Raw genomic sequence first — 24,662 nt, 5'->3', positions numbered from 1 at the left:
ACAACTGCCATGTGAACAAAACAAGTGGGAACGGAGGTTATATAAAAGAAGAGCCCCTGGTTATGAATCGAAGGTCAAACCTCCATAAAATCAGCAGCTCAGCAGAAGGCGACGTAAACAGACTTGTTGGATTAGCAGGTCCTTCCAAAAATATTATAAATTTCTCGGGGAGATTTGTGGAGGAAGAATCTTAACTGGTTTTGAACATTCTGGACCGACTCCGTCACAAGGGGGGGTCATAAACCAAAGACCTTTACAGCTAAGCACCTAGCTCAGCCATCGGCTATTGGAATTTGCGTACAAAGGACACCTATGTATAAACATGACCAAGCGGATTAAATTGCCAAACTGAAATGTGCAATTTAAAGATTAAAGAGAGCATAATTGTGGCCTTTCCTTTCCCCCCAATGCCACTCTCTAGCAATTTTGTGGTCTCTGCCGTCACCGGCTTATCTTGATCAGCAGGGAGAAAACTCAGATTGCAACCAGCTGAACACCCCAAACGAGGCAATAATTATGGGGCTGAGTAACTGTTTATGCAAATCTCTGTTTCGCCATCAACCCCCTCCGTTGTGTTTCACGATCTTGCTTTCGGTCAGGTGCTTGAGAAATTCCATATTTTGGAATTGTCGGCTAAACATAAGCTGTGTGCACAGCATACATTTCAAGCACACACAGCCCCCCGCCCAGTAATAATTATGGGAACTGTAGTTTGTTAAGGGTGCTGGGAATTTAGATCTGTGATGGGGAAACTACAGATTCCCAGTATTCTTGGGCGGCGGGGGGAAAATGTGCTTTAAATGTATGGCGTGCATAGAATTTGGCATGGGAGGGCGCTCTATAGCGGTGCTGGGAGACCAGTTTCTTTTGGGATAGCTCATTTGGTAGAGCAGGAGGCTCTTAATCTGGAGGTTGTGGGTTCGAGTCTCACACACGTGCATTGGAAGGGGTTGGACTGGATGACTTCCATGGTCCCTTCCAACTCTACGTGATTCTAAGAGCGGAGACCCTTGGGAACTTTGCTCTTTCTCTTTCTCTCCTATTTTTTTTTTATCCTTCTTTCTACTCTGACACCTACCCTTCAAACTCTTCCAACCCATCAGGGACTATTAGCAGGGAGAGAGAGTGTACACTTGCCAGAGGTCCAAGCCAATGACTTCCAAAGTGCTTTTCCAATGAGGCTGAGGGCCTCAGATAACTGCACCTTGTCAGAGTAATCCCTGTTCTCCTTAACACTTAGTGGTGGCCTCAAAATGTTTTTTTTCTGCCATATCTCCAACACCATTCCTTCTGCCATACAAGACACACCGCCCACTCCTTGCTTCAGGCGTCCTCGCAAACATTTATCTTGCTGCCCAGACTTCGCCCCACCCTTTAAATCTCAAAATGATCACCAAATTCCTTTTTTTTTATAAAGCAGTTTTACGAAACACTTTTTAACGTCGTGTTTTTGCCCATGGCTTAGAGGTGCCTTTTTTTCTTTAAAAAAAGTTGCGCATTACAACTGCTTTCGAATAAATACATTTTTTGTTTCCAAAAAATTATACGCTGCTTGATTGGGTTTTTTATTATTTAAAAAAACACCCCTGCAACCCCCCCTCCCCCAAATCTCAAAATTGTTTATATGCCTACTGTGTGTCTCTTAACGGGAGCTTCCTTCCGTGGTATAACATTTATTATTATCATTATTTATTAAATTTGTATAACGCCCTATACCCATAGATATCAGGGCTGTTCACAACAATATAAAAACCACAAAATGCATAATAAAAATCAGAACAGAAACAAACCAGTAACAAAACCTTCCACAACACATTTAAAAGGGCATTGGGTATCAATCAACCCAAGGCCTGACTGAAGAGAAATGTTTTCGCCTGGAGCCTAAAGACATGTAATGAAGACTCCAGGCGAGGCTCCCTTGAGGAGAGCATCCCACAATAGGGGAGCCACCACAGAAAAGGCCCTGTTTTGTGTTGACAGCCTCCAGACCTCTCATGGGGGTGGCACATGAAGAAAGGCCTCAGGTGATGATTGCAGGGTCCGGGACAGTTTATATGGGGAGAGGTAGTCCTTGAGGTATTGCGGTCCTTCGCCGTTTAAGGCTCTATAGGTCAAAATCTATATGGAGGCAGTGAGATATTTTACTTTCTTGGGCTCCATGATCACTGCAGATGGTGACAGCAGTCACGAAATTAAAAGACGCCTGCTTCTTGAGAGAAAAGCAATGACAAACCTAGACAGCATCTTAAAAAGTAGAGACATCACCTTGGCAACAAAGGTCCGTATAGTTAAAGCTATAGTTTTCCGAGTAGTGATGTATGGAGGTGAGAGCTGGACCATAAAGAAGGCTGATCGCCAAAGAATTGATGCTTTTGAATTCTGGTGCTGGAGGAGACTCTTGAGAGTCCCATGGACTGCAAGAAGATCAAACCTCTCCATTCTGAAGGAAATCAGCCCTGAGTGCTCACTGGAAGGACAGATCCTGAAGCTGAGGCTCCAATACTTTGGCCACCTCATGAGAAGAGAAGACTCCTTGGATAAGACCCTGATGTTGGGAAAGATGGAGGGCACAAGGAGAAGGGGAGGACAGAGGACGAGATGGTGGGACAGTGTTCTCGAAGCTACCAGCATGAGTTTGACCAAACTGCGAGAAGCAGTGGAAGACAGGAGTGCCTGGCGTGCTCTGGTCCAGGGGGTCACGAAGAGCTGGACACGACTAAATGACTAAACAACAACAACAAGGTCAAAACCAGCACTTTGAATTGGGCCTGGAAACTGGCAGTCAGAGCAGTCGGGCCGAGATCGGTGTCATATCCCCGAAACCGTCTTGCCTCGTTGAGCAACCTGGCAGCCAAATTCTGCGCCGGCTGGCGTTTCCGAACCGTCTTCAGAGGCCACATGTAAAAGCATTCCTACAGAACTTGATCTACTTAACCCTGAGGACCCACACCTCCGGAAAGCCCCTATTAAAAAGCCCCTCAGGCACTCACAAATCCCGAAATCCTGAGAATTGCTACTACCGCAGAGAGGTGAGGTGGTGCTACACCAGTTGAATTCTCAGCCAGTTATGCAACCGTTTCAAGGCGTGCTAGGTGGCCGAGACAGGAGGGAACACCTGCCCTGTGTGTTTTCCGAAACTGGTTGTGGATGCCCCAGGCCACATACCAAGGTGTGTTTTCTGTAAGCCCCTTAGTTGCCTAAGATTCCTGGTCTTATCTCCTGACTTCATTCCTCAGGTGGGCCCACCCAGTGCTTTCCTAATAATAATAATAATAATAATAATAATAATAATAATAATAATAATTTATTTATATCCCGCCCTCCCCAGCTGAAGCCGGGCTAAATGTTTTGGGGTACAGTAGTACCTCGGGTTAAGAACTTAATTCGTTCCGGAGGTCCGTTCTTAACCTGAAACTGTTCTTAACCTGAAGCACCACTTTAGCTAATGGGGCCTCCTGCTGTCCCTGCGCAATTCGTTCTCATCCTGAAGCAAAGTTCTTAACCTGAAGCACTATTTCTGGGTTAGCGGTACCTCGGGTTACATACGCTTCAGGTAACATACGCTTCAGGTTATAAACTCCGCTAAGTACTTAACCCGAGGTACCACTGTACTCTCATTTTCCCTACTCATATTGAAATACTGCCCTTCAATGAGACCAACTTTAAGATTCACAAAATGTTTAGGGGTATGCGTACCCCCGGAAAAAAGCGCTGGGTCCACCTGCCTCGACCTTTTCCTCCAGATTTGCTTTTCCGAGCTGCCAAGCGAGTCCTTAAGCAAATGATTCCCTCCCACAGCCCTGCCGGCAGCATGAATATTTGATGGGAGATGAAATATTAAGACACTTTAAAAAAACAACAACCAGAAAATGTAAATGCCCCAACCTTTTGCCTTCCTTCCAGTGGTTTTCTGCTCTGGGAAAAAGCACCACCTGCCTGCCTTGTTTTTTTGCTCTCTGCTTCACCTTTCTTTCGTCTCCCCAAGAGAGGCGGCTTGTGTCTGTGAATGGTTTTGGTTTTGCAGAAATTAAAAAAAAAAAAAAAAGTGGGAGGTTTCGCTTCTGCTTCCAGTGTCAGGATGTGTGTCTCTAGTGTATGTGTGCGGTGAGAGAGACACCCATAACGCCTGGAGCAATAGCAGAGGAGGGAGAGAGCAGAGGAGGAGAGAGATGAAGACAGTCTAACTTCAAGCAGAGAAGAGGAAAGAAGGACAATACGAGCCTCCCCATTCTCACAAGGCCTTCAGGTGAGACCTGGGTCTGTTCTGGGCAATGGTGCCTCTTCTGTGAAATCCTGCATGTGCGTTTACCTGGGAGCAAGCTGAACACAGTGGGACTGACTCCCAAGCAAACATGCCAAGCATTTTTGCAGAGCAGTCCTGTGTCTACTTGTTAGGAAGCGAGTGCCATCCAGCAGAGAAATGCTCATTTTTTTCTCCTGAGCAAACACGCTCAGCATCACACGGCGTGAGCCTGGGTGGCAGGACTGTAGCATGGCTGAAATTGGGTGCACGCTTCCCACCTCGGATCAAATCTATGCTTCCAGGTGCCATAAGAAAGCTGAAGAGACAGCGCAGGATAGTGCGCACCCTGGAAACGATCTCTTTCAGCTTCTGCCTTCTGGAAGAAGATACAGGTTTATAAAGACTACAACTAGCCGTCTGAGAAGCAGTTTCTATCTAAATGTGATTTTGGTTTTAAATGCGGTGTAAGGAGTCTCTGTGGGAGTATATTGTATTTAAAAATGGGGTATCAGAGTTTTTAGGAGGTTAACCAGGTTAGTTGGGATAGCAGGCTTGTTGGTTTTTGAATGCCTGATGTAGATTTTTTCCAATTTCGTTGTTCTGTATGGGACAATAACAATAAAGATTATTGTATGGTATCGAAACAACTTTTATATGAGAGGACACAGGTGAAGGAAAGGCAGAGCTTTTGAGAGTTGTTCTTTGTTGGGGGTGGTTGTTGTTGTTGTTACCAATGTGCTTTGTTTGGGGGAGAGTGGGCTGGAGGGGGGAGAGTTTGCTCTGTGTGTTGCTTCTACTTCCTGGTGCCTTTTATGACAAGTGGAAATAAACGATGGGGCGATAGGAGACCTCTAGGATAAAATGCTTTAGCTGAAAACTCTGCAAGTGCTGTCAGTCAGCCCGTGGCTCTGGCGTTTGTCTTCCTCATGTGATTTGCGATATTGAATTCTTGAGTTGAAAAAGCAGGATTAGAGGTGGAAAGTGAGTTGGCTTTTTAAAAAAAAATGTGTGAAATTAAATTGCAGTCGTGACGGATGGGAAAACAAGAGGAAAGCAAAGAAATGGGACAAAAAATAGGGAAAGTGACATTTTACACATGTACATCCTTGCTAGGGGTTGGACGAGATGACCGCGCGGGTGCCTTCCAACGCTGCTCTTTCTGTGAATCTGTGATCGCATGCCTAAAGACTCCCCACAAATGTGGGAAGATTTAGGTGACCTGACTTGTCCTGCAAACCTCTGAGGGTTTTTTATTTTATTTTGTGGGTGCGCATAAGTTAAAACCATGGGTAGGCAAACTAAGGCCTGGGGGACGGATCCGGCCTAATCGCCTTCTGAATCCAGCCTGCGGATGGTCCGGGAATCAGTGTGTTTTTACATGAGTAGAATGTGTGCTTTTATTTAAAATGCATCTCTGGGTTATTTGTGGGGCATAGGAATTCGTTCATCCCCCCCCATATAGTCTGTCCCCCCCACAAGGTCTGAGGGACAGTGGACCGGCCCCCTGCTGAAAAAGTGTGCTGACCCCCGAGTTAAACCATGGAGGAGTTTTCCTTAGCAGGAGTGAAGTGGTGTAAAGCTGTGAAGTTTTCCTCCGCATTGCCCACAACCTTTGCGTCCTGAGAGAGGTGGCTTTTGGGAGAAGATTGGGACGGTTATGGGTTGCCTTCTGTTGGTTCAGCATCTTCTCTCAAAGATGCGATGATGCCCTGGGGACGTTAGGTACCCCTGAAGCTCCATGTTACGCATTTGCCGGTGTGAGCTGCACGAACCCCAAACCCCTCACATCATCCCTCCAACATTACGAAGGGGGGAAAGGCTATGAACTGCATGGCCTAAGGTGGTGTTGGGGGGGTCCATCACCTGCCCCTTTTCAAAATAAACGGCAGCCAAGCAACACGTGTTTGTTTTGAAGCCTGTAAATCCTCTCAGAAGCCTTGCGGGCCTCTTATTTCTCTTCTCCTCTTGCTTTTCTTATGATCTGCAATTCTTGCTTTCTTTCTGTTAACTCTATCCATATTTGTGCTTTGCTTTTCGAAGTTCCCTAACTCCCTTCTGTGTGTGGAAAAAAGGATTAAGATGTAATTACTATTCTAGAGGACTTTGGGTTTACTTTTCCTTATTCTTTTTCTACCTCTTCAGTTTCTTTTTCTGCTTCTTCTCGCTTCTTTCCAAATGATCTTCTTTTATTGTATTTTAGGTTGGAAAGTCTCAGTAAACATTATTCTAGAGAGAGAGAGAGAGAGAGAGAGAGAGAGAGAGAGAGAGAGACGCCTTGCGTGCCTCTCGCTGGCATCATGCGGAGGTTTGGAATTCCCACACGGCTGGGCATGTGTCTTATCATGCCCTGTGCCAGATAAACCTGCCATGTGCGGAAAAGCGTTGCTGGGAATTTTATGGGAATTTTATGGAATTTTTTTATTGAAAACTCTTCCTGGAACAGTGATATATAGGGTGCTTGCAGAAGGTGTGTAGCAGTCGATAGGAGGGGCATAGGAAATTCTTTCCGTACCCTGTCCTACCCTTGCTGGGCCAGACAGGTCCAGATATTGTGTTTAGCATTATGCGCATCATGCTTGAACCTGGCCACTGAAGTATCCCGCTCCCTAAGCAGAAGAACCGCTTTCAGAAACTGTGTCCTTCCATTTCCTTCCAGCCTGCCAGGACAAAAGCGATTCCTCCTTATTAAAGTCTGTTGTTGACCAGAGGCCCAGAGCCTCTGGCATCTTCTGATTTGCCCCTGGAAGTTGCATTCGCCCAACTTCTGTTGTCTATTCTCCGACAACCTCTGGGTTAGATTACTGTAGAGCATTATACATGGGGCAGCCTTTGAAGATGGTTCAGAATCAGCCGCTGGATTGCTGACTGGGGCAAAACAGTCTCAACTTATAACAACAACAACAACAACAACTGTAGCCTTTCTAGGCCCTTTTAACCATGGGTAGGAAAGCGTTGTGCCCGGGGAGAGACGAAAAGAGTCAAACGACACCAAGGGGTTAAATCCAGAGAAAGAGCTTTATTCTGCCATTCGGGGAGGGGGGGCAGAAGGAGCAAGTGTGATAACTCACAAACAAGCACGAGTTCACAGCCATTTGCACAGAGTATTCCCCTCCAGTTCCCTCCTCTTTCTCCCCCTCTTCAGGAGTCCTGCCCCATGTGTTTCCTGAGCATGAACAGAAAGCTCCTGTCTTGGGACTCTTTTGGACTCTTCCCAGGAAAGGGGGTGAGAAGCCAAGGGGGTCGAGGAGCCTTGCGGTTCAGCATGTCCAAGATGTTGCAACTAGAATGAGATAAAAGTCAGTTCTCAGGCTGGCTCTGACAGAGCCTGTTCATTAGCTTTTTGAAGCCTTCTCGTACTGATAAAAGTAATGGTTTGCCTATGCACAGCGTCTTGTGAGAAAAACAGAGGAAAACTATAGTTGTGGATTTTTAGAAGAGAGAAAAGGAATGGTTGGGGGGGGTGACTTCGGGCCTAGGTGGGGTCACCTGTCCTCACCTCCTTCACAACAACAACAACAACAACCTATAACATGAATCCTGGCACAACTGTATTGGCTCGTTCTTACTCTTGTTTTTGTACTTGCTCTGAACATTTCTGTAAGTTGCTTTGAGTTCACCTTTGCAAAAAAAAGCACCTCATAAATACAATAAATGATGATACTAATCTGCAGTCATGGCTGCCCCCAAGCAGGGTTCAGTGCATGGCCCTTTGCTATTCCAGGCTATCAGGCCAGCCCAGCTATGGGGAAGAATAGCAGGCAGCCCGTTGTGGCTTCTGGCTTATAGGGACGACTGGCATACAAAATGTTTGGATCTTTTCTTTCGCGGTTGGTGTCCTCTTGAGGCAGGGCCAGCCCAGAGCCGTTTTGCTGGCTGAGGTAGAGGGCAGACTGCCTTTCCCCCTATGAAGCAACCCGGACCTTGAGACCATCTTATCAGGCCTTTCTCTGTGTGAACCCCCTCCGTGAGAGGTCTAGAGGGTGGTAACACGAAAACAGGGCCTTTTCTGTGGTGGCTCCCCATGTGTGGAATTCTCTCTCCAGGGAGGCTTGCCTGGTGCCTTCATTACACATCTTTAGGCCCCAGGCGAAAATGTTTCTCTTCAACCAGGCCTTTGGCAGATTAGCGTTCTATGGCCTTTTAAATGTGTCTGTGGGTTAGGGGGCTGTTGGTTTGTTTTGGTTTTGTTTTGTTATATATTTTGTGCTTTCATTTTGTGTTTTTAGGTAGCAAGCCGCCTTGTGATCTTCAGATCGAGGGCAGTATACAGCCCAGTTTGAAATGATGTGCTGCAAGGTGCCTTGGAGATTCTAACATCAAAAGGCAAGAGTGAAATATAATCCATTTATTGATTGATTTTACTTCTATACTGCTTTTCATTCACAATAAATAGCAATAACGTAATGGAACATCGTGAGCCCGGCACAAATCGTATAGAATAATTAACAAATCGCCAGTAAAACAATTACAGTCTATAATGCACTGTTAACAAAACAACTCAGAAAATAAGCCGAATTACAAAAGGCATATTATGGGATTCACGCAGTAGTACAGTCTTCAAAATCTCTAAAACAACATCAGCAACCAAAAAATAAACTTAGCACTGTTGGATTCACCTACCCACCCCATGACTCATAATCTTCCACTCAATTCAGCTCATTAAAAGACTCATATACATAATTCCTGTGGCAGCAATTCCTTCCTGAAGGCTCCTAGGGCAGTAGGAGGCAGGTGGAAAAAGCCATTGCCTAATGGCCAACACATATAGTCTCCCTCCCCTCACAGTCCTTCCTCTGGAAACAGCTTTCTTATTGATCTAAAGTTTGTGCTGCTGCTGTTTCACCTGATATGGCATATTATCGCAGCATTTGAATTGTGTTGCTTATGAGTTGCAAGGAGGGCTGGGAGGGTGAAAGGTGGACTCCATCTTATGCGTGTCTACTCAGAGGTAAGTTCCGCTCAGCTCAGTGGGACAACATGTGCGCAGCATTGCAGCCTCGTGAATGTACCGTATTTTTTGCTCTATAAGACTCACTTTTTCCCTCCTAAAAAGTAAGGGGAAATGTGTGTGCGTCTTATGGAGTGAATGCAGACTGTGCAGCTATCCCACAAGCCAGAACAGCAAGAGGGATTGCTGCTTTCACTGTGCAGTGATCCCTCTCGCTGTTCTGGCTTCTGAGATTCAGAATATTTTGTTTCTTGTTTTCCTCCTCCAAAAACTAGGTGCGTCTTGTGGTCTGGTGCGTCTTATAGAGCGAAAAATATGGTAAATAATAAAGCAGATTCACATATTAATGACTGCAAGGATGCAATGTTAGGACAGGAACTTTTTCCAGCAGGAGTTTCTCTGTGACTGATGGCACGAAACCATTCCTTGCCCATTATTTTGTCTTGCGAGCCAGTGTGATGTAGTGGTTAAGAGCGGTAGTCTCGTAATCTGGGGAACCGGGTTCGCGTCTCCGCTCCCCCACGTGCAGCTGCTGGGTGACCTTGGGCTAGTGACACTTCTCTGAAGTCTCTCAGCCCCACTCACCTCACAGAGTGTTTGTTGTGGGGGAGGAAGGGAAAGGAGAATGTTAGCCGCTTTGAGACTCCTGAAGGGGAGTGAAAGGTGGGATATCAAATCCAGACTCTTCTTCTTCTTCTTGGTGCTCTTCCTGCCAGAAAGGACTCCCAAAAAGAACTGCCTTCTTCTGATTATCCCAGACCTTGTTGCCAGTTGTGCTTTGCCCAGGTATTGCAAAGCTAGTTCGTGAATTTTCATGAGGGTGGGTGGGGATCACAGCTGTTGCAAGATGGAGAGCTGCAAACTCAGCCTTTTGTATTTTTAACAGTTTGGCAGGTGCTAAGCACCACAGGTGTGCAAAACCAGATGCCCGCTGTACTGCCACTTACGGCTCAGTCTGAGCTGGTAGAAAGACATTGGCCTCTTCTGGGAGAGCCTTCCAGGTATTGATCAGCCTGGATGGCTCAGTTGCTTAGAGCAGGGGTCGGCAAGGCTTGCTGGGCATGGGCCGGATCACTCCAGCGGAGATCCTCTGTGGGCCAGGGCGGCACAGCCTGACGCCGGAAATCATGTCTGCGCATGTTCGTGGCGCCGGAAATTGCTTCTGTGCATGTCCAGACGCTGAAAAATCACACCTGCACAGAAGCGATTTCCAGTGTCTGGGCATAAAGGTAAAGGGACCCCTGACTATTAGGTACAGTCATGGCCGACTCTGGGGTTGCAGTGCTCATCTCACTTTATTGGCCGAGGGAGCCGGCATACAGCTTCCAGGTCATGTGGCCAGCATGACAAAGCCGCTTCTGGCTAACCAGAGCAGCGCACGGAAATGCCGTTTACCCTCCCACTGGAGTGGTTCCTATTTATCTACTTGCATTTTGATGTGCTTTCGAACTGCTAGGTTGGCAGGAGCAGGGACCAAGCAATGGGAGCTCACCCCGTTGTGGGGATTCGAACCGCCGACCTTCTGATCAGCAAGTCCTAGGCTCTGTGGTTTAACCCACAGTGCCACCCGCATCCCTTTTTAGTGTCCGGGCATGCGCAGAAGCAATTTCCAGTGTCTGGGCATGCACAGAAGCGATTTCCAGAGCCACGGAAGAGAGTCCCCGCACCGCGCTGCACCAGTTTAGCGCAGCGCACAGGGACCGTCGAGTGGGCGGCTCGGTTTGGGCCAGTTAAGCGACCCTCATGGGCTGCTTCCAGCCCATGGGCCTTAGGTTAGAGTGTGGGACCTGCGGCTTAGAGTGTGGTGCAGATATAATGCCAACGTTGCAGGTTCGGGACAGCTGCGTGTTCCTATATTGCAGGGACAAGATTATCCTTCCAGCTCTATGACTGCGGGGCCTTCTGGTTGATGTACGGCTGTTACCAGCCGGGGGTGGATGGGTAGGGGTTAACTGAGAAAAATCCTCTTGTGGGATTCAGCTTCCTGCTGATTTGTTTGGAGATGGATTTTCTGCAAGCCCTGCCAGGAGAAGAAAGGGAAATGTTAGCTCCACCGTTCACATTAGGGCACTAAATGGGCACTTAGCAACGCAGGGTGAGGCCAAATCACATGGACTGATGCAGAGCTTGATTCAGTATTTCCATAAAACCCTGTGTCTCTCCCCCCCCCCCCCGAATTAACATTGGATGCAAACATTTAATTCTTATGCTGAGAAGGGTTTCTTACATAGGCGTTTTGTGTTCCTCTTTATTTAGAGCACACGGAGGCACAAGCCACTTCCTCAGAGGATGTGTGCCTTTGTGTCTGCTCAGAATTAAGCCAAATTGAGTCTGGTGGAGTTCCCTTCCACATAGGACATTGGTTTGCAGCCTAATTTATTATTGTGGTTTTCTTAAAATGAGCAAATGTCTGTCTTGTGGCTGTAGGCATCCTGCCCATGTTTTCTCAAAAGCAAATTCTACTTGATGTAAACAGGGGCAAGGCAAATAAGTGGCCTTCTCCCCTAGTTCCTCAAACATAACCGATTTGTTTGAGCCAGACAGCAGGTCATTGATGTTATAGATGTCACTAAGGTGGCAATAAAGTAAAGGTAAAGGGACCCCTGACCATTAGGTCCAGTCGTGACCGACTCTGGGGTTGCGGCGCTCATCTCGCTCTATGGGCCGAGGGAGCCGGCGTTTGTCCACAGACAGCTTCCGGGTCATGTGGCCAGCATGACTAAGCTGCTTCTGGCGAACCAGAGCAGCACACGGAAATGCCGTTTACCTTCCTACCTATTTATCTACTTGCACTTTGCCGTGCTTTCGAACTGCTAGGTTGGCAGGAGCAGGAACCGAGCAACGGGAGCTCACCCTGTTGCAGGGATTTGAACCGCCGACCTCCTGATCGGCAAGTCCTAGGCTCTGTGGTTTAACCCACAGCACCACCCACGTCCAAGGAAATTCCGAGGGCTAAATACTTAAAGAATACCCAAGGTGGCAATAGACCCAAGGTATTCTTTAAGTATTTAGCCCTCGGAATTTCATATAACTTACAGTACAACTTAGAATGAACAGTGTCCTCAACTGACGGACATCCACAGGTATGGATTCTCTGGGGATGTTTTTCTATCATACCTCCAAGAAGTTGGTCTTCATTGTCTGGAAGTTCAAGGTTACAAACGCCATGCGAAAGGCAAGGGGAAATAATCTCAACCAGACAATCAAATTCAATCAAATATAGGCCTCGTTTTATTTCAACTCATTTTGTGGCGCGTGACAAGTTGGCCCTCTGTCCCTTCGCTGTAAAACAGAGACTATATGACTGATCTGTCGTGAAGGCAAACGAAATAAAAGCTTGGAAAACGCTTATTGGTTCCTACATTCAGGGGCTGGGGAGGGAGCCATGGAGCTAGTCCTCATTAACTTGACGATAAGCTGGCAATAAACCCTAAAACAAACAAATGAAACATATTGTGTTCCAACTAGAATGGGTAATATGCCAAATGTTGGGTAGATTGCTGATGCGGCTCATGTTTAGCCAGCAGATCGCCCATGTTGAAGATCTAGGTTGGGGTTTTATCCTGACTAGATGGAATCATAGAACTGTAGAGTTGGAAGGGACCCAGGGTCATCTAGTCCAACCCCCTGCCATGAAGGAATGTCATATTGTCAAGAAGTACTATGTTTTTGCAGACGCTCCAAGGGTTCCTATTTTCCAGGGCCAGTGCAAGTAGATAAATAGATACCACTGCGATGGGAAGGTAAACGGCGTTTCCGTGCACTCTGGCTTCCGTCATGGTGTTCTGTTGCACCAGAAGCAGTTTAGTCCTGCATGGGCCAGCTCCGTCGGCCAGTAAAGCGAGATGAGCGCTGCAACCCCAGAGTCGGTCGAGGGAGCCGGCGTACAGCTTCCGGGTCATGTGGCCAGCATGACTAAGCCGCTTCTGGCGAACCAGGGCAGCGCACGGAAATGCCATTTACCTTCCCGCCGGAGCGGTACTTATTTATCTACTTGCACTTTGACGTGCTTTTGAACTGCTAGGTTGGCAGGAGCAGGGACCGAGCAACGGGAGCTCACCCCGTCGCGGGGAATCAAACCGCCGACCTTCTGATCGGCAAGCCCTAGGCTCTGTGGTTTAACCCACAGCGCCACTCGCATCCCTGTCATGCATAGGATGTGCCATTTTGGGAATAGGATGCTGGCTCAGGTGGGCCTCTGGCCTGATCCAGCCGGCCACTTCTAAGGTCCTTATCTTCCCTCTCTCTTCCTCCAGCTCCTTGCACAGGGGGCAGAGAAGGAAGAATTGCGCTAGCTTCTAGCCTGTGGCTTTCCTTGCCCTTTGAACCCATCCCAGCAACTGGGGTGGAAAAGTTTTTAACTACAGGGAGGAGATTTTTCTCTCTCGTCCGCCTCCAGCCATTGCCAAGGGGGAGTGGCAGATGCCCTTTTCAGAGATGCCAAGCGCACTGTTTTGTCTCCCGGCCTGCGCAACTGTTTAGTTTTGCCACCCAGGCAGAATTTAAATTTATCCCCTTGGCCAGTGGCCAGGATCGGACGGTAGAAAGCCTCGTCGGGAGGGGGAAATCCAGCAGCATTGTGTGAGTGTGTGCTTGTCACATGAGGCACATCTATGCGCTGGAACTCCACCGGAGAGCGGCTCCGTGCATGCACTGCGTGAAAAACGGCCGCGTGCGACGGAAACCGGCGTCTTTCCTCCCAGGGGAAGAGGCCTTGGCACACCAGAGACAACTGCCTCTTGGCGCCAGGGCTTGTGAGCACAGCAAGCATGCTAAAGTCACAAATGGGAAACCTCTAAGTGCAGGAAAACGGTGCCAGAGAACATCAGGTCTATAAAACCTCCAGTAATGAAAAGGTAAGTACATAAGGGGCCGTCTGTTTGTTGACCTATAATATACTGTCACGTGCTGGTGTGCTGGATGGAAGCACATCTTCACTCTTGAGGGTCACACGCAAAAAAGAAAAGAGGCCATCCTGGAAAATGATGCGTTGCAAGGGGTTGGTCTAGATGACCGCTGGGGATCCCTTCCGACTCTGCAAATCTATGATTCTATAGTTCTAAGAAGCAGAGACCTAGCAAAGATACTGCACTACTGTGATGAAAACAGCAGTTCCTGGGCCATTGCACAGAATGAGCCAGGAAAGAAATGGGTAAAATCCTTTAGAAGGGACCCATCTCTCACATCATGCAGCGTTTATGGCTAGGTTTACCCATGCCCACAAGAAAGAGGTGCAGGGAGGGATTGTACCGCTTCATGCTACTGCTTTCAAATGCTTCTCCATTTTTTAAAAAACTCCTTGCAAGCTGAGAACTAAACCGCCTTGGTCCAGTGTACCTAAAGGAGCGTCTCCACCCCCATCGTTCTGCCCGGACACTGAGGTCCAGTGCCGAGGGCCTTCTGGCGGTTCCCTCACTGCGAGAAGCAAAGCTACAGGGAACCAGGCAGAGGGCCTTCTCGGTGGTGGCGCCCGCCCTGTGGAACGCCCTCCCATCAGATGTCAAAGAGATAAACAACTACCTGACATTTAGAAGACATCTGAAGGCAGCCCTGTTCAGGGAAGTTTTAAATGTGTGACATTTTGATGTATTTTTAATCTTTGTTGGAAGCCGCCCAGAGTGGCTGGGGAAACCCAGCCAGATGGGCGGGGTACAAATAATAAATTATTATTATTATTATTATTATTATTATTATTATTATTATTACAGTGGTACCTCAGGTTACAGGCGCTTCAGGTTACGTGTTTTCGGGTTACGCACCACGCCAAACCCGGAAGCACTGGAACGGGTTACTTCCAGGTTTTACGCTCGTTCATGTGCAGGAACACTAAAGTGCGCACTGTGGGTTGTGAATGCTGTGGGTTGCGAACGTGCCTCCCACACGGATCACGTTCGCAACCCGAGGTTCCACTGTATTATTAACTAGCAGATCAGGAAAAATGGTTATCAGTCCTTTTGACAGCTGTGTGCTGTGGTTTGTTGTTGTTTTTTTTATTGACCGTACGTTATTAACACAGAGCAGGGGTGGCTAAACTTTTGCGTCCTGAAGGCTATTTGCATCGTTTGCCAACCCCTTCGGGGCCACGCACCAGCAGTGGATGTAGCCACAGCACTCAGATCAGCGGGAAAGTTTTAATTTCACTCTCCGCCTCTCCCCGTATGAACCCTGCGCTCATCACCCAAGGGCCTTCCTTGTGAGGTCCAGAGGGTGGCAAAACAAGAACGGGGCCTTTTCTGCGGTGGCTCCCCGCTTGTGGGATGCTGTTGCCAGGGAGGCTGGCCTGGCGCCTTCATTCCATATCTTTAGGCGCCAGGCAAAATCTTTCCTCTTCAACCACACTTTGGGCTATTTAAACAATCTATGGTCTATTAAATGTGTCCGTGGGCCCCCCGGTTATAAGTAATAATTTTAATTATAAATAATGCTCCGAGACAGGATTTTCTGCCACCTGAAATTTTCAAGACTGCTGGAATTTGTTAACGAGAAGCTCGTTTATGTGTACAAATTATACAGCCTGTATACCAAGTGGGAGGAAATTTAGCATTATAGTTCATATATTTATTGACTGCCCCTGGGTTGGGGCAGTCAATAAACTTGAATAAACTCAAGCAGGCAGCGATCTGGTTTGCAGATGGCCACAACTTTATTGATTGCAGATACAGGTGGATTTTTGGCTCAAGCATTGGGTTTATATCCGTTCCAGCCCCCGCCCCCAGACAAAAATAGTAATTATTTAATTTTTTAAAGGTAAGGGAACTCAGTTCCCCGGAGTTTTTGCTCCCCCCAAAAATCCTGCTAAGAACCACAGACTCATCAGCTTGACTGATGTCTTGGCCAAAATGTCTGCTAAGTACCTCCTGCAAAGATTGGAGGGTCATTATCGTATACCGGTAGTAGGCCAGGCAGGTTTCAAGGAAGGGAATTTCCTTTGGTAATTGCTTCTCGCTCAGCCATTTGATAATGGAAAGCCGCAGCAGAACCAGCACAGCTTTTTACAGCTTTTATGGACAATTGCTGCTTTTGCTTCCATAAATAGAAGTCATCTCTGGGATAAATTATTAAACGCCAATATTGATTCGAGACTTGAGTTTTTAAGTAGTGTGTTTCAGCACACAAATGCGTCCAAAGGTTCAAACAGGCTCTTGCACATGGGTAGGCAAAGTAAGGGCCGGGGGCCGGATGCGGCCCAATCGCCTTCTCAATCTGGCCCACAAACGGTCCGGGAATCACCGTGTTTTTACATGAGTAGAATGTGTGCTTTTATTTAAAATGCATCTCTGGGTTATTTGTGGGGTTTAGGAATTCGTTCATTCCCCCCCCCCAAAAAAATATAGTCCGGCCCTCCACAAGGTCTGAGGGACAGTGGACCGGCCCATGGCTGAAAAAGGTGGCTGACCCCTGCAGAAGAGATTCCTACATCTAAAGAAGCCCAAGAAGGCTGTGGTTTGTAGCCAGTGCGAGTCCTACTCAGAGTAGACCCGCTGGAATGAATGGGCATAATAATAATATTTTTTTTTATTTTTATCCTGCCCTTCCCGGTTCAGAAAACCGGGCAGGGTGGCTAAAAACAAATTTAAAACACTTAATTGTAATACAACATAGAAGCAACATAATATACAGTACAAAAGCATGAATGATAATAAAATTCAAAGTTCAAAAATCAATTTGGGGAAAATCCATCCAATAAACATTAGTCAGTCACCAGGGCTAGCTGGCTGAATTAGTCCTAATTGGGCCAGCGAGGAGACCAGGGGAGAATTAGCTTTGGGGTCCGAGGAGACCAGGGGAGAATTAGATTTGGGGTCCCAGAGTGGGTAATCTTCATAAAAGGGGAGGGGGAGGGAAGAGAAGGAAAATAAAAGATCAGGCTGAATTCAAATTAAATGCCAGGCGGAATAGCTCTGTCTTACAGGCCCGACGGAAGGAGGTTAAATCCTTAAATCCTTTGGGTCCTAGTCTCATGGGACAGAGCATTCCACCAGGTTGGAGCCATCACTGAAAAGGCCCTGGCCCTGGTGGAGGATAGTCTGAATTCCTTAGGGCCCGGGACCTCTATAAACTATGGTTATTCATGGACCTTAAGTCACTTACCCTATTAATTCCAGTGGGTATACTCTGAGGAGACCTTACTTGGCTACAAACCCGTGTTGTAGCTCCATTTTAACTTTTATATCAGCGATATAGTTTTGCATAATCAGAACTTTCATATGCCTAAGATTCTGGGCTGGCCTCTAAACATTTCTGCCGGTGGTATGATTTTATTCTCACTATTGCAAATTGGCACGAGACGATTACAGAGACTGTTTTGTGCTGTCCTGGCAGAAAACAACTGAGCTATTAAGAGTGCTAAATCCCGTGCCACTATTGCGGCCCGTGTTTTGTTAGCCCCAAAATGGAAAACGAGCAAAGTCTCAACTAAAGAAGAATGGCAACTTAAGCTGACGGAATATGTGCAGCTTTGCAGACTTAACATATAGAATAAGAGAACAAGAAGAACATACATTTAGAGAAGACTGGAAAACGTTTATTGAATATATGGTGGGAAATTCTGTACACTTGAAAACGCTGGCAGCATTAAGATAAATTCAACAGTGTAGATAAGTTTTGATAGATGTAATAATGGAATACTGAATGGTTTAGTTTTTGTAAAATATGCAGGGATTTATGATATGCACCGCTAAGTGCAAGTAGATAAATAGGTACCGCTTTATAGCGAGAAGGTAAACGGCGTTTCCCTGTGCTGCGCTGGTGCTGGCTCGCCAGCTGCAGCTTCGTCACGCTGGCCACATGACCCGGAAGTGTCTTTGGACGGCGCCGGCTCCCGGCCTCTTGAGCGAGATGAGCGCACAACCCTAGAGTCGGACACGACTGGCCCGTACGGGCAGGGGTACCTTTACCTTTATGATGTGCAAAATGAACCATGGAAAGAGAAGAAGGGAAATCGTTGATATTTTAAGGATGTTTAAATGAGTATTCTAAATTGTAAAACAGAATATATATACTGTGTGAGTGTCTGGAGGCAGTTGGAGGTTGAATCCTGACAAGACAGAAGTACTGTTTTGGGGGGACAGGAGGCGGGCAGGTGTGGAGGACTCCCTGGTCCTAAATGGGGTAACTGTGCCCCTTAAGGACCAGGTGCGCAGCCTGGGAGACGTTTTGGATTCACAGCTGTCCATGGAGGCGCAGGTCAATTCTGTGTCCAGGGCAGCTGTCTGCCAGCTCCATTTGGTACGCAGGCTGAGACCCTACCTGCCCGCAGGCTGCCTCGCCAGAGTGGTGCATGCTCTAGTTATCTCCCACTTGGACTACTGCAATGCGCTCTACATGGGGCTACCTTTCAAGGTGACCCGGAAACTACAACTAATCCAGAATGTGGCAGCCAGACTGGTGGCTGGGAGTGGCCGCCGAGACCACATAACACCGGTCTTAAAAGACCTACATTGGCTCCCAGTATGTTTCTGAGCACAATTCAAAGTGTTGGTGCTGACGTTTAAAGCCCTAAACGGCCTCGGTCCAGTATATCTGAAGGAGCATCTCCACCCCCATCGTTCTGCCCGGATACTGAGGTCCAGCACCAAAGACCTTCCTTTCAGTTCCCTCACTGCGAGAAACCAAGTTACAGGGAACCTGGCAGAGGGCCTTCTTGGTAGTGGCACCTGCCCTGTGGAACACTCTCCCATCAGATGTCAAAGAGAACAACAACTACCTGACTTTTAGAAGACATCTGAAGGCAACTCTGTTTAGGGAAGCGTTTAATGTTTGATGTATTACGGCATTTTAATATTTTGTTGGAAGCTGCCCAGATGGGCAGGGTATAAATAATAAATTATATATATATATATATATATATATATATATATCGAGTGCTAAATCCAAAGAGGTGGATTTTGGAAAGAGAAAAACATTTTACAGATGGCGCGAGTACTATGAATGGGATGATGTTTGCCATCTTTAATTATTACTAATAATGATTTTTATTTTCCACCCCGTTCCTCAGCCCTTCCGAGCCTCACTCTCCCCTCTGCTCTTGCTTTCCAGGAAGGAGATGAAACCTTCGCGGTGCATCACTGTGGCTACTGCTTTGCTGAGTCTGGTTGCCCTCAAAGCCTACATTGAGTGGACTGTGGAGGAGGCCGAGAGGGTCCCGACCCCTCACGGGGGGCACGGCGTCCCGACCACGGCCCAGCCCTCCCAGGACGACTTGCCGGCCTTCACCCTGCAGCGCTTCAACGCCTCCTTGCACCAGCTACGCCAGAGCATCCCTCGGACGAACGCCTATTGGAACGAGAAGCAGCACCAGATCTTCCAGGACTTGGACGACGGGCTGGTGAACACCTCGTGGAATGACTGTTCCGCCGGTCCCGAGGCAGCAAGCCGGGTGGCCAAAATCAGCGACTTCAGCTCCTATCCAGAACTTTACAGGAACTTCCTCCTCTACGACGAATGCCGGAACTTCTCTCTCTTGATCAACCAAGCGGGCAAGTGTTCCGGCACCAAGAACCGCACTTTCCTGCTCTTGGCTATCAAATCTCTGCCGGGGAATTTTGCTGCCCGCCAGGCTGTGCGGGACACGTGGGGGCGCGAGGGCGAGCCCGGAGGGTTGCCCGTCCGCACGGTCTTCTTGCTGGGCACGGCCCAGGGCCGCTTGGGGCCTCGGCTCCAGAACCTGGTGGAGTACGAGAGCCGGAGCTACGGCGACATCTTGATGTGGGACTTTGAGGACACCTTCTTCAACTTGACCCTGAAGGACTTCCTCTTCCTCAGCTGGACCGTGGAGTACTGCCGGGACGTGCGCTACGTCCTCAAGGGGGACGACGACGTCTTCATCAACACGCCCAAGGTCTTGGAGTACCTGGGGTCTCTAGATGCCAACAAGATGCTCTACACCGGCCAAGTGATGGCCAACGCTTCGCCGTTCCGCGTCCGCCGGAGCAAATACTACGTCCCTGAGTCGTATTACGTGGGGCCTTACCCATCCTACGCGGGGGGCGGGGGGTATATTTTCTCGGGGCCGCTAGTCCGCTGGCTCCACCTCATCTCCCGACACATCGCGTTCTACCCCATCGACGATGTTTACACGGGCCTTTGCTTCCAAGCCCTGGGCATCCTCCCCGAGGCGCACCCAGGCTTCCTGACCTTTGACATCGCGGAAAAGGACCGCAGCGATCCTTGCGTTCACAGCAGGCTGTTGCTGGTCCACCGCCGCAGCCCCCAACAGACCTTCCAGCTGTGGAAGCAGATCACAGACCCGAACCTCAGCTGCTGAACGATGGGAGTCAGGAACAATGGGTTCGAGACGCTTCCTGCCGAGCGCTGAAGGCGGATGGAGGCAGATGTGGCGCAGCCTTCTGTGTCTTTTTTGGACATGAGGACCTCCGGTGTGCAGTTGAGGGAGGGAACGGCCTCCTTGAAAAGTCTGTGTGCGGAGAAAGGGCAGTTCCGAATGGCGGCGCCACTCCACTGCCTTCGTATTCTGCTTGGGCGCTTCCTAGAGGCAGGGGCCAGATACGAATACTGGGTCAGAGAGGCACCTCTCCTTAGGTTACTGTTTTATGTCTGCTCTGGGGTGGCAGCATGGAGAGGGGAGAGGTTGGCCGGTGGCGCAGCAGGCAGCCCGGTAGAAAGCAGAGGACCAGAGGGGCGTTTTTCTGAGGAGTGGTTCGGAAAGGGTGGTATTACAGTGGCAGAGGACACGTCTGGCTGCGTCAAGGCCCACCTTCAATCTCTTCGACCGGGGGTGGGGCCCTTTACTGCCAAAGGTCCGCATTCTCTTCCGTGCCATCTTCTGAGGGGCCGCATGCTGGCGGTAGGCGTGGCCAGAGGTACAAGTGGGTGGAGCAATGGGTGTAAATTTGGCCTTTGTACAGGAGGCAGGTTTCTACACCAACAGACGCCGCCTATCCTCCTCCTGGACAAGCAAAAGGTGTGATCGGAGTTCAAGGAGACATTTGTGGAATCATGGGAGAGTTGGAAGGGGACCCCGAGGGTCATCTAGTCCAGTGTTCCCCAACCTTGGGCCTCCAGCTGTTTTTGGACTACAATTCCCATCATCCTTGACCACTGGTCTTGCTAGCGAGGGCTGATGGGAGTTGTAGTCCAAAAACAGCTGGAGGCCCAAGGTTGGGGAACACTGATCTAGTCCAACCCCCTGCAATGCAGGAATCTCAACGAAGGCATCCATGACAGGTGGCCATCCATCTTCTGCTTAAAAGTCTCCAAGGAAGGAGGGTCCACCATCTTCAAAGGGAGACGGTTGCACTGTTGGAACAGCCGTTTGGGGTGTGAAAAATGGCCAAAGTAGGGTATGGCTTGGAGACAGGGGGTATGACCAAAGGAGAGTTCTTCCTGGTGTTTAGTCGGAATCTCCTTTCTTGTAACTTTAATAATAATAATAATAATAATAATAATAATAATAATTATTATTATTATTATTATTTATTTGTACCCCGCCTATCTGGCTGGGCTTCCCCACTCTGGGTGGCTTCCAACAAAGATTAAAAATACATTAAAATGTCACACATTAAAAACTTCCCTGAACAGGGCTGCCTTCAGATGTCTTCTAAATGTCAGGTAGTTGTTTATCTCTTTGACATCTGATGAGAGGGCGTTCCACAGGGCGGGCGCCACTACCAAGAAGGCCCTCTCCCTGGTTCCCTCTAACCTCACTTCTCGCAATGAGGAAACCGCCAGAAGGCCCTTGGTGCTGGACCTCAGTGTCCGGCAGAACGATGGGGGTGGAGATGCTCTTTAAGGTATACTGGACCGAGGCCGTTTAGGGCTTTAAAGGTCAACACCAACACTTTGAATTGTGCTTGGAAATGTACTGGGAGCTAATGTAGGTCCTTTCAGGACCGGGGTTATGTGGTCTCGGCCACCCCCCACCCCCCCGTCACCACTCTAGCTGCCACATTCTGATTGCAGTTTCCGGGTCACCTTCAAAGGTAGCCCCACGTAGAGTGCATTGCAGTAGTCCAAGTGGGAGATAACTAGAGCAGTGTTTCCCAACCTTTGGTCTCTAGCTGTTTTTGGACTACACTTCCCATCATCCCTGACCACTGGTCTTGCTCGCTAAGTATGATGGGAGTTGTAGTCCAAAAACCGCTGGAGACCCAAGTTTGGGAAACACTGAACTAGAGCATGCACCACTCTGGCGAGACAGTCCCCAGGCAGGTAGGGTCTCAGCCTGCATACCAGATGGAGCTGGCAGACAGCTGCCCTGGACACAGAATTGACCTGCGCCTCCATGGACAGCTGTGTGAAGCCATGGGTTCAGGTCCTCCCCTCCAGAGCAGGAGAAATGAAGCTTGCTCCACCTTCTGTGTGGCATCCCTTGAGATATTTGAAGGTGGCTTTCATATCCCCTCTCAGTCTCCTCCTATCCAGGCTAAACATACTCAGCTCCCTCATCCGTTCTTCATAAGGCTTGGTTTCCAAACCCTTGATCATTTTGGTTGCCCTCCTCTCAACACGTTCCAGCTTGTCCACATCCTTCTTAAATTGTGGCACCCAGAACTGGACACAGTATCCCAGGGGTGGTCTGACCAAGGCAGAATACAGTGGTACTATGAGTTCCCTTGATCAAAACACTAGACTGTTGTTGATGCAGCCTAGAATAGCATTAGTATTTTTATTTATTTGCTGCTGCGTCACATTGTTGACTCACATTAAACTTGTGGTCCACTAACACCCCAGTATCCTTTTTCACATGTACTGTTAGTAAACCAGGTGTCCCCCACCATGTTATATTTGTTCATCTGGTTCTTCCTGCCTGAAGTGCAGAACTTTACATTTGTCCGTACTGAAATTAATTTCGTTAGTTTTGGCCCAGTCCTCCAATCTGTTAAGGCCATCTTAGTGCGTGGGGAACAAATATCCAAGCTGCCATTGCCTTTAGAAAGAAACAAACCTAAACATGCATAGAGGAGGGATGTGAAAATACGGAGGGAGCAGTTCTACTGCAGCAGCTCAATGTTAGGGAATGACAAATTTTCAGATTTGGAAAGGCAAACAACTCTGACTCTTTCAGATCACCCAGGTTAAAAAAACATTTGGAGGATCAACCCCTGCTAGAAACATTTTTCTGGTGTGAAGGTCTGCAGCCCCACCAGGGATGTCGCACTGATAGATTTCCTGCAATGGCAAGTGGGTTTGACTAGATGGCCCTTGGGTACTTACCTGTACATTTCAGGCGCTTGTCAAATTTGCTTTCAATCAAACTCTTTGATCACACAGTGGGATTCTATACAGCTCTTGTACCAGAGCTGGCTCAGCTAATCAGAAATATTAAAAATCCAACACGCAACTTGAATGCCGTTTTCTCCCTGCTGAAGCAAGGAGGACTGCAGACATGCACAACCACTCAGGATCCTAAGGCTGCCATCTTTTTGTCCTGGCCTTTAGCAGAAAAGTACTTGGACACGTTTGAAAAGAAGCGGGTGCAGCTTTTACGACATTTGCTGCAGAAAGACTTAAGTCAGGGGTCAGCAAACTTTTTCAGCAGGGGCCGGTCCACTGTCCCTCAGACCTTGTGGGGCGCCGGACTATATTTTGGGGAGGGAAATGATCAAATTCCTATGCCCCACAAATTACCCAGAGATGCATTTTAAATAAAAAGGACACATTCTACTCATGTAAAAACACGCCGATTCCCGGACCCTCTGCGGGCCGGATTTAGTAGGCAATTGGGCCAGATCCGGCCCCCGGGTCTTAGTTTGCCTACCCATGACTTAAGTGGTGCATAAACCTCTGCCTGGTTCACACCTGTCAGGCTGCTTTTAAAGGCTCAGGAGATGGGTCAGGTAAGAGTGGTACTGAGTCTGGGTTGGACTCTCATTCTGCACCTTCATCACCCCAATGCCGGATCTGGGTACAGGCTGGGCAGATCCTGCTGAAGAGTTCTGTATTATCTGACGTGTTTACCCACCGCAAGCATTTCCCCCCTAAGGTCTGTGGCTTGATCTCCAAGGCACTCAGAGAACCTGGGTGAACAAAGGAGGCCAGCAAACTTGTCTGTGCTATTGGCCTCCTAGTGTTTAAATACACCTTAAGGAAAAGTGTCCACCTTCATCAATGGCAAAAAAGAGGTGTTCTATGAAATCACAGGCTATTAGTGGCTGCCTTTTGGCTGCATCTTACACAGAAATTTGAGGGAGGTTCAGATGTTTCCATGTGATCTATTTAAAGAGCAGGGAAGACTATTCCTCCCATGCTGCAATGATGTACAGATATAATAAAATATGCCTCAGGTGCTGTGTATTGATCATGTGATTTGTGTCTGCCATGGTTGGAAGTTATACTTGTTGCTGCTCTTTGGAAAGTATTTGCAAGTGCTTTTAAAATACCAGGCTAGTAATCTAGTGCCAAACTATTATTTTACAGCAAGGCAGTGGTTCCTAAACGATGGCGCAGCAGGGAGGCAAGCTGTTTTCAGTGTTGTGTTTTATAAACCAAAAAGTCTGCCTTTTGGCTGGG

At 48.1% G+C, this 24,662-nt stretch overlaps 2 protein-coding genes across 4 annotated transcripts in view; one reads left to right on the top strand and one right to left on the bottom strand.

Annotated features, from left to right (window-relative positions):
* Positions 1 to 21,755, top strand: part of B3GNT8 (UDP-GlcNAc:betaGal beta-1,3-N-acetylglucosaminyltransferase 8) — a 106,401-nt gene extending 84,646 nt beyond the window's left edge. Inside the window, exons 1-3 of one of the 3 annotated variants that reach the window (XM_081869200.1) lie at positions 3,940 to 4,246; positions 19,230 to 21,185; positions 21,331 to 21,755. In XM_081869200.1, the coding sequence (XP_081725326.1) occupies positions 19,237 to 20,457 (1,221 nt within the window). In that variant the 5' untranslated portion in view covers positions 3,940 to 4,246; positions 19,230 to 19,236 and the 3' untranslated portion in view covers positions 20,458 to 21,185; positions 21,331 to 21,755. Of the gene's footprint in view, positions 1 to 3,939; positions 4,247 to 13,345; positions 14,048 to 19,229; positions 21,186 to 21,330 lie in introns of those variants that run through there. The other 2 variants (XM_081869199.1, XM_081869198.1) reach the window with 2 other exon arrangements.
* The window catches only part of BCKDHA (branched chain keto acid dehydrogenase E1 subunit alpha), a 103,866-nt gene that overhangs the window by 62,684 nt on the left and 16,520 nt on the right, over positions 1 to 24,662 (bottom strand). The window lies entirely within an intron of this gene.

The sequence above is a fragment of the Podarcis erhardii genome (assembly GCF_964252035.2).
Source record: "Podarcis erhardii genome assembly, chromosome: 7".
Lineage (NCBI taxonomy): Eukaryota > Metazoa > Chordata > Lepidosauria > Squamata > Lacertidae > Podarcis > Podarcis erhardii.
This window is presented reverse-complemented; position numbering and strand designations above follow the sequence as displayed.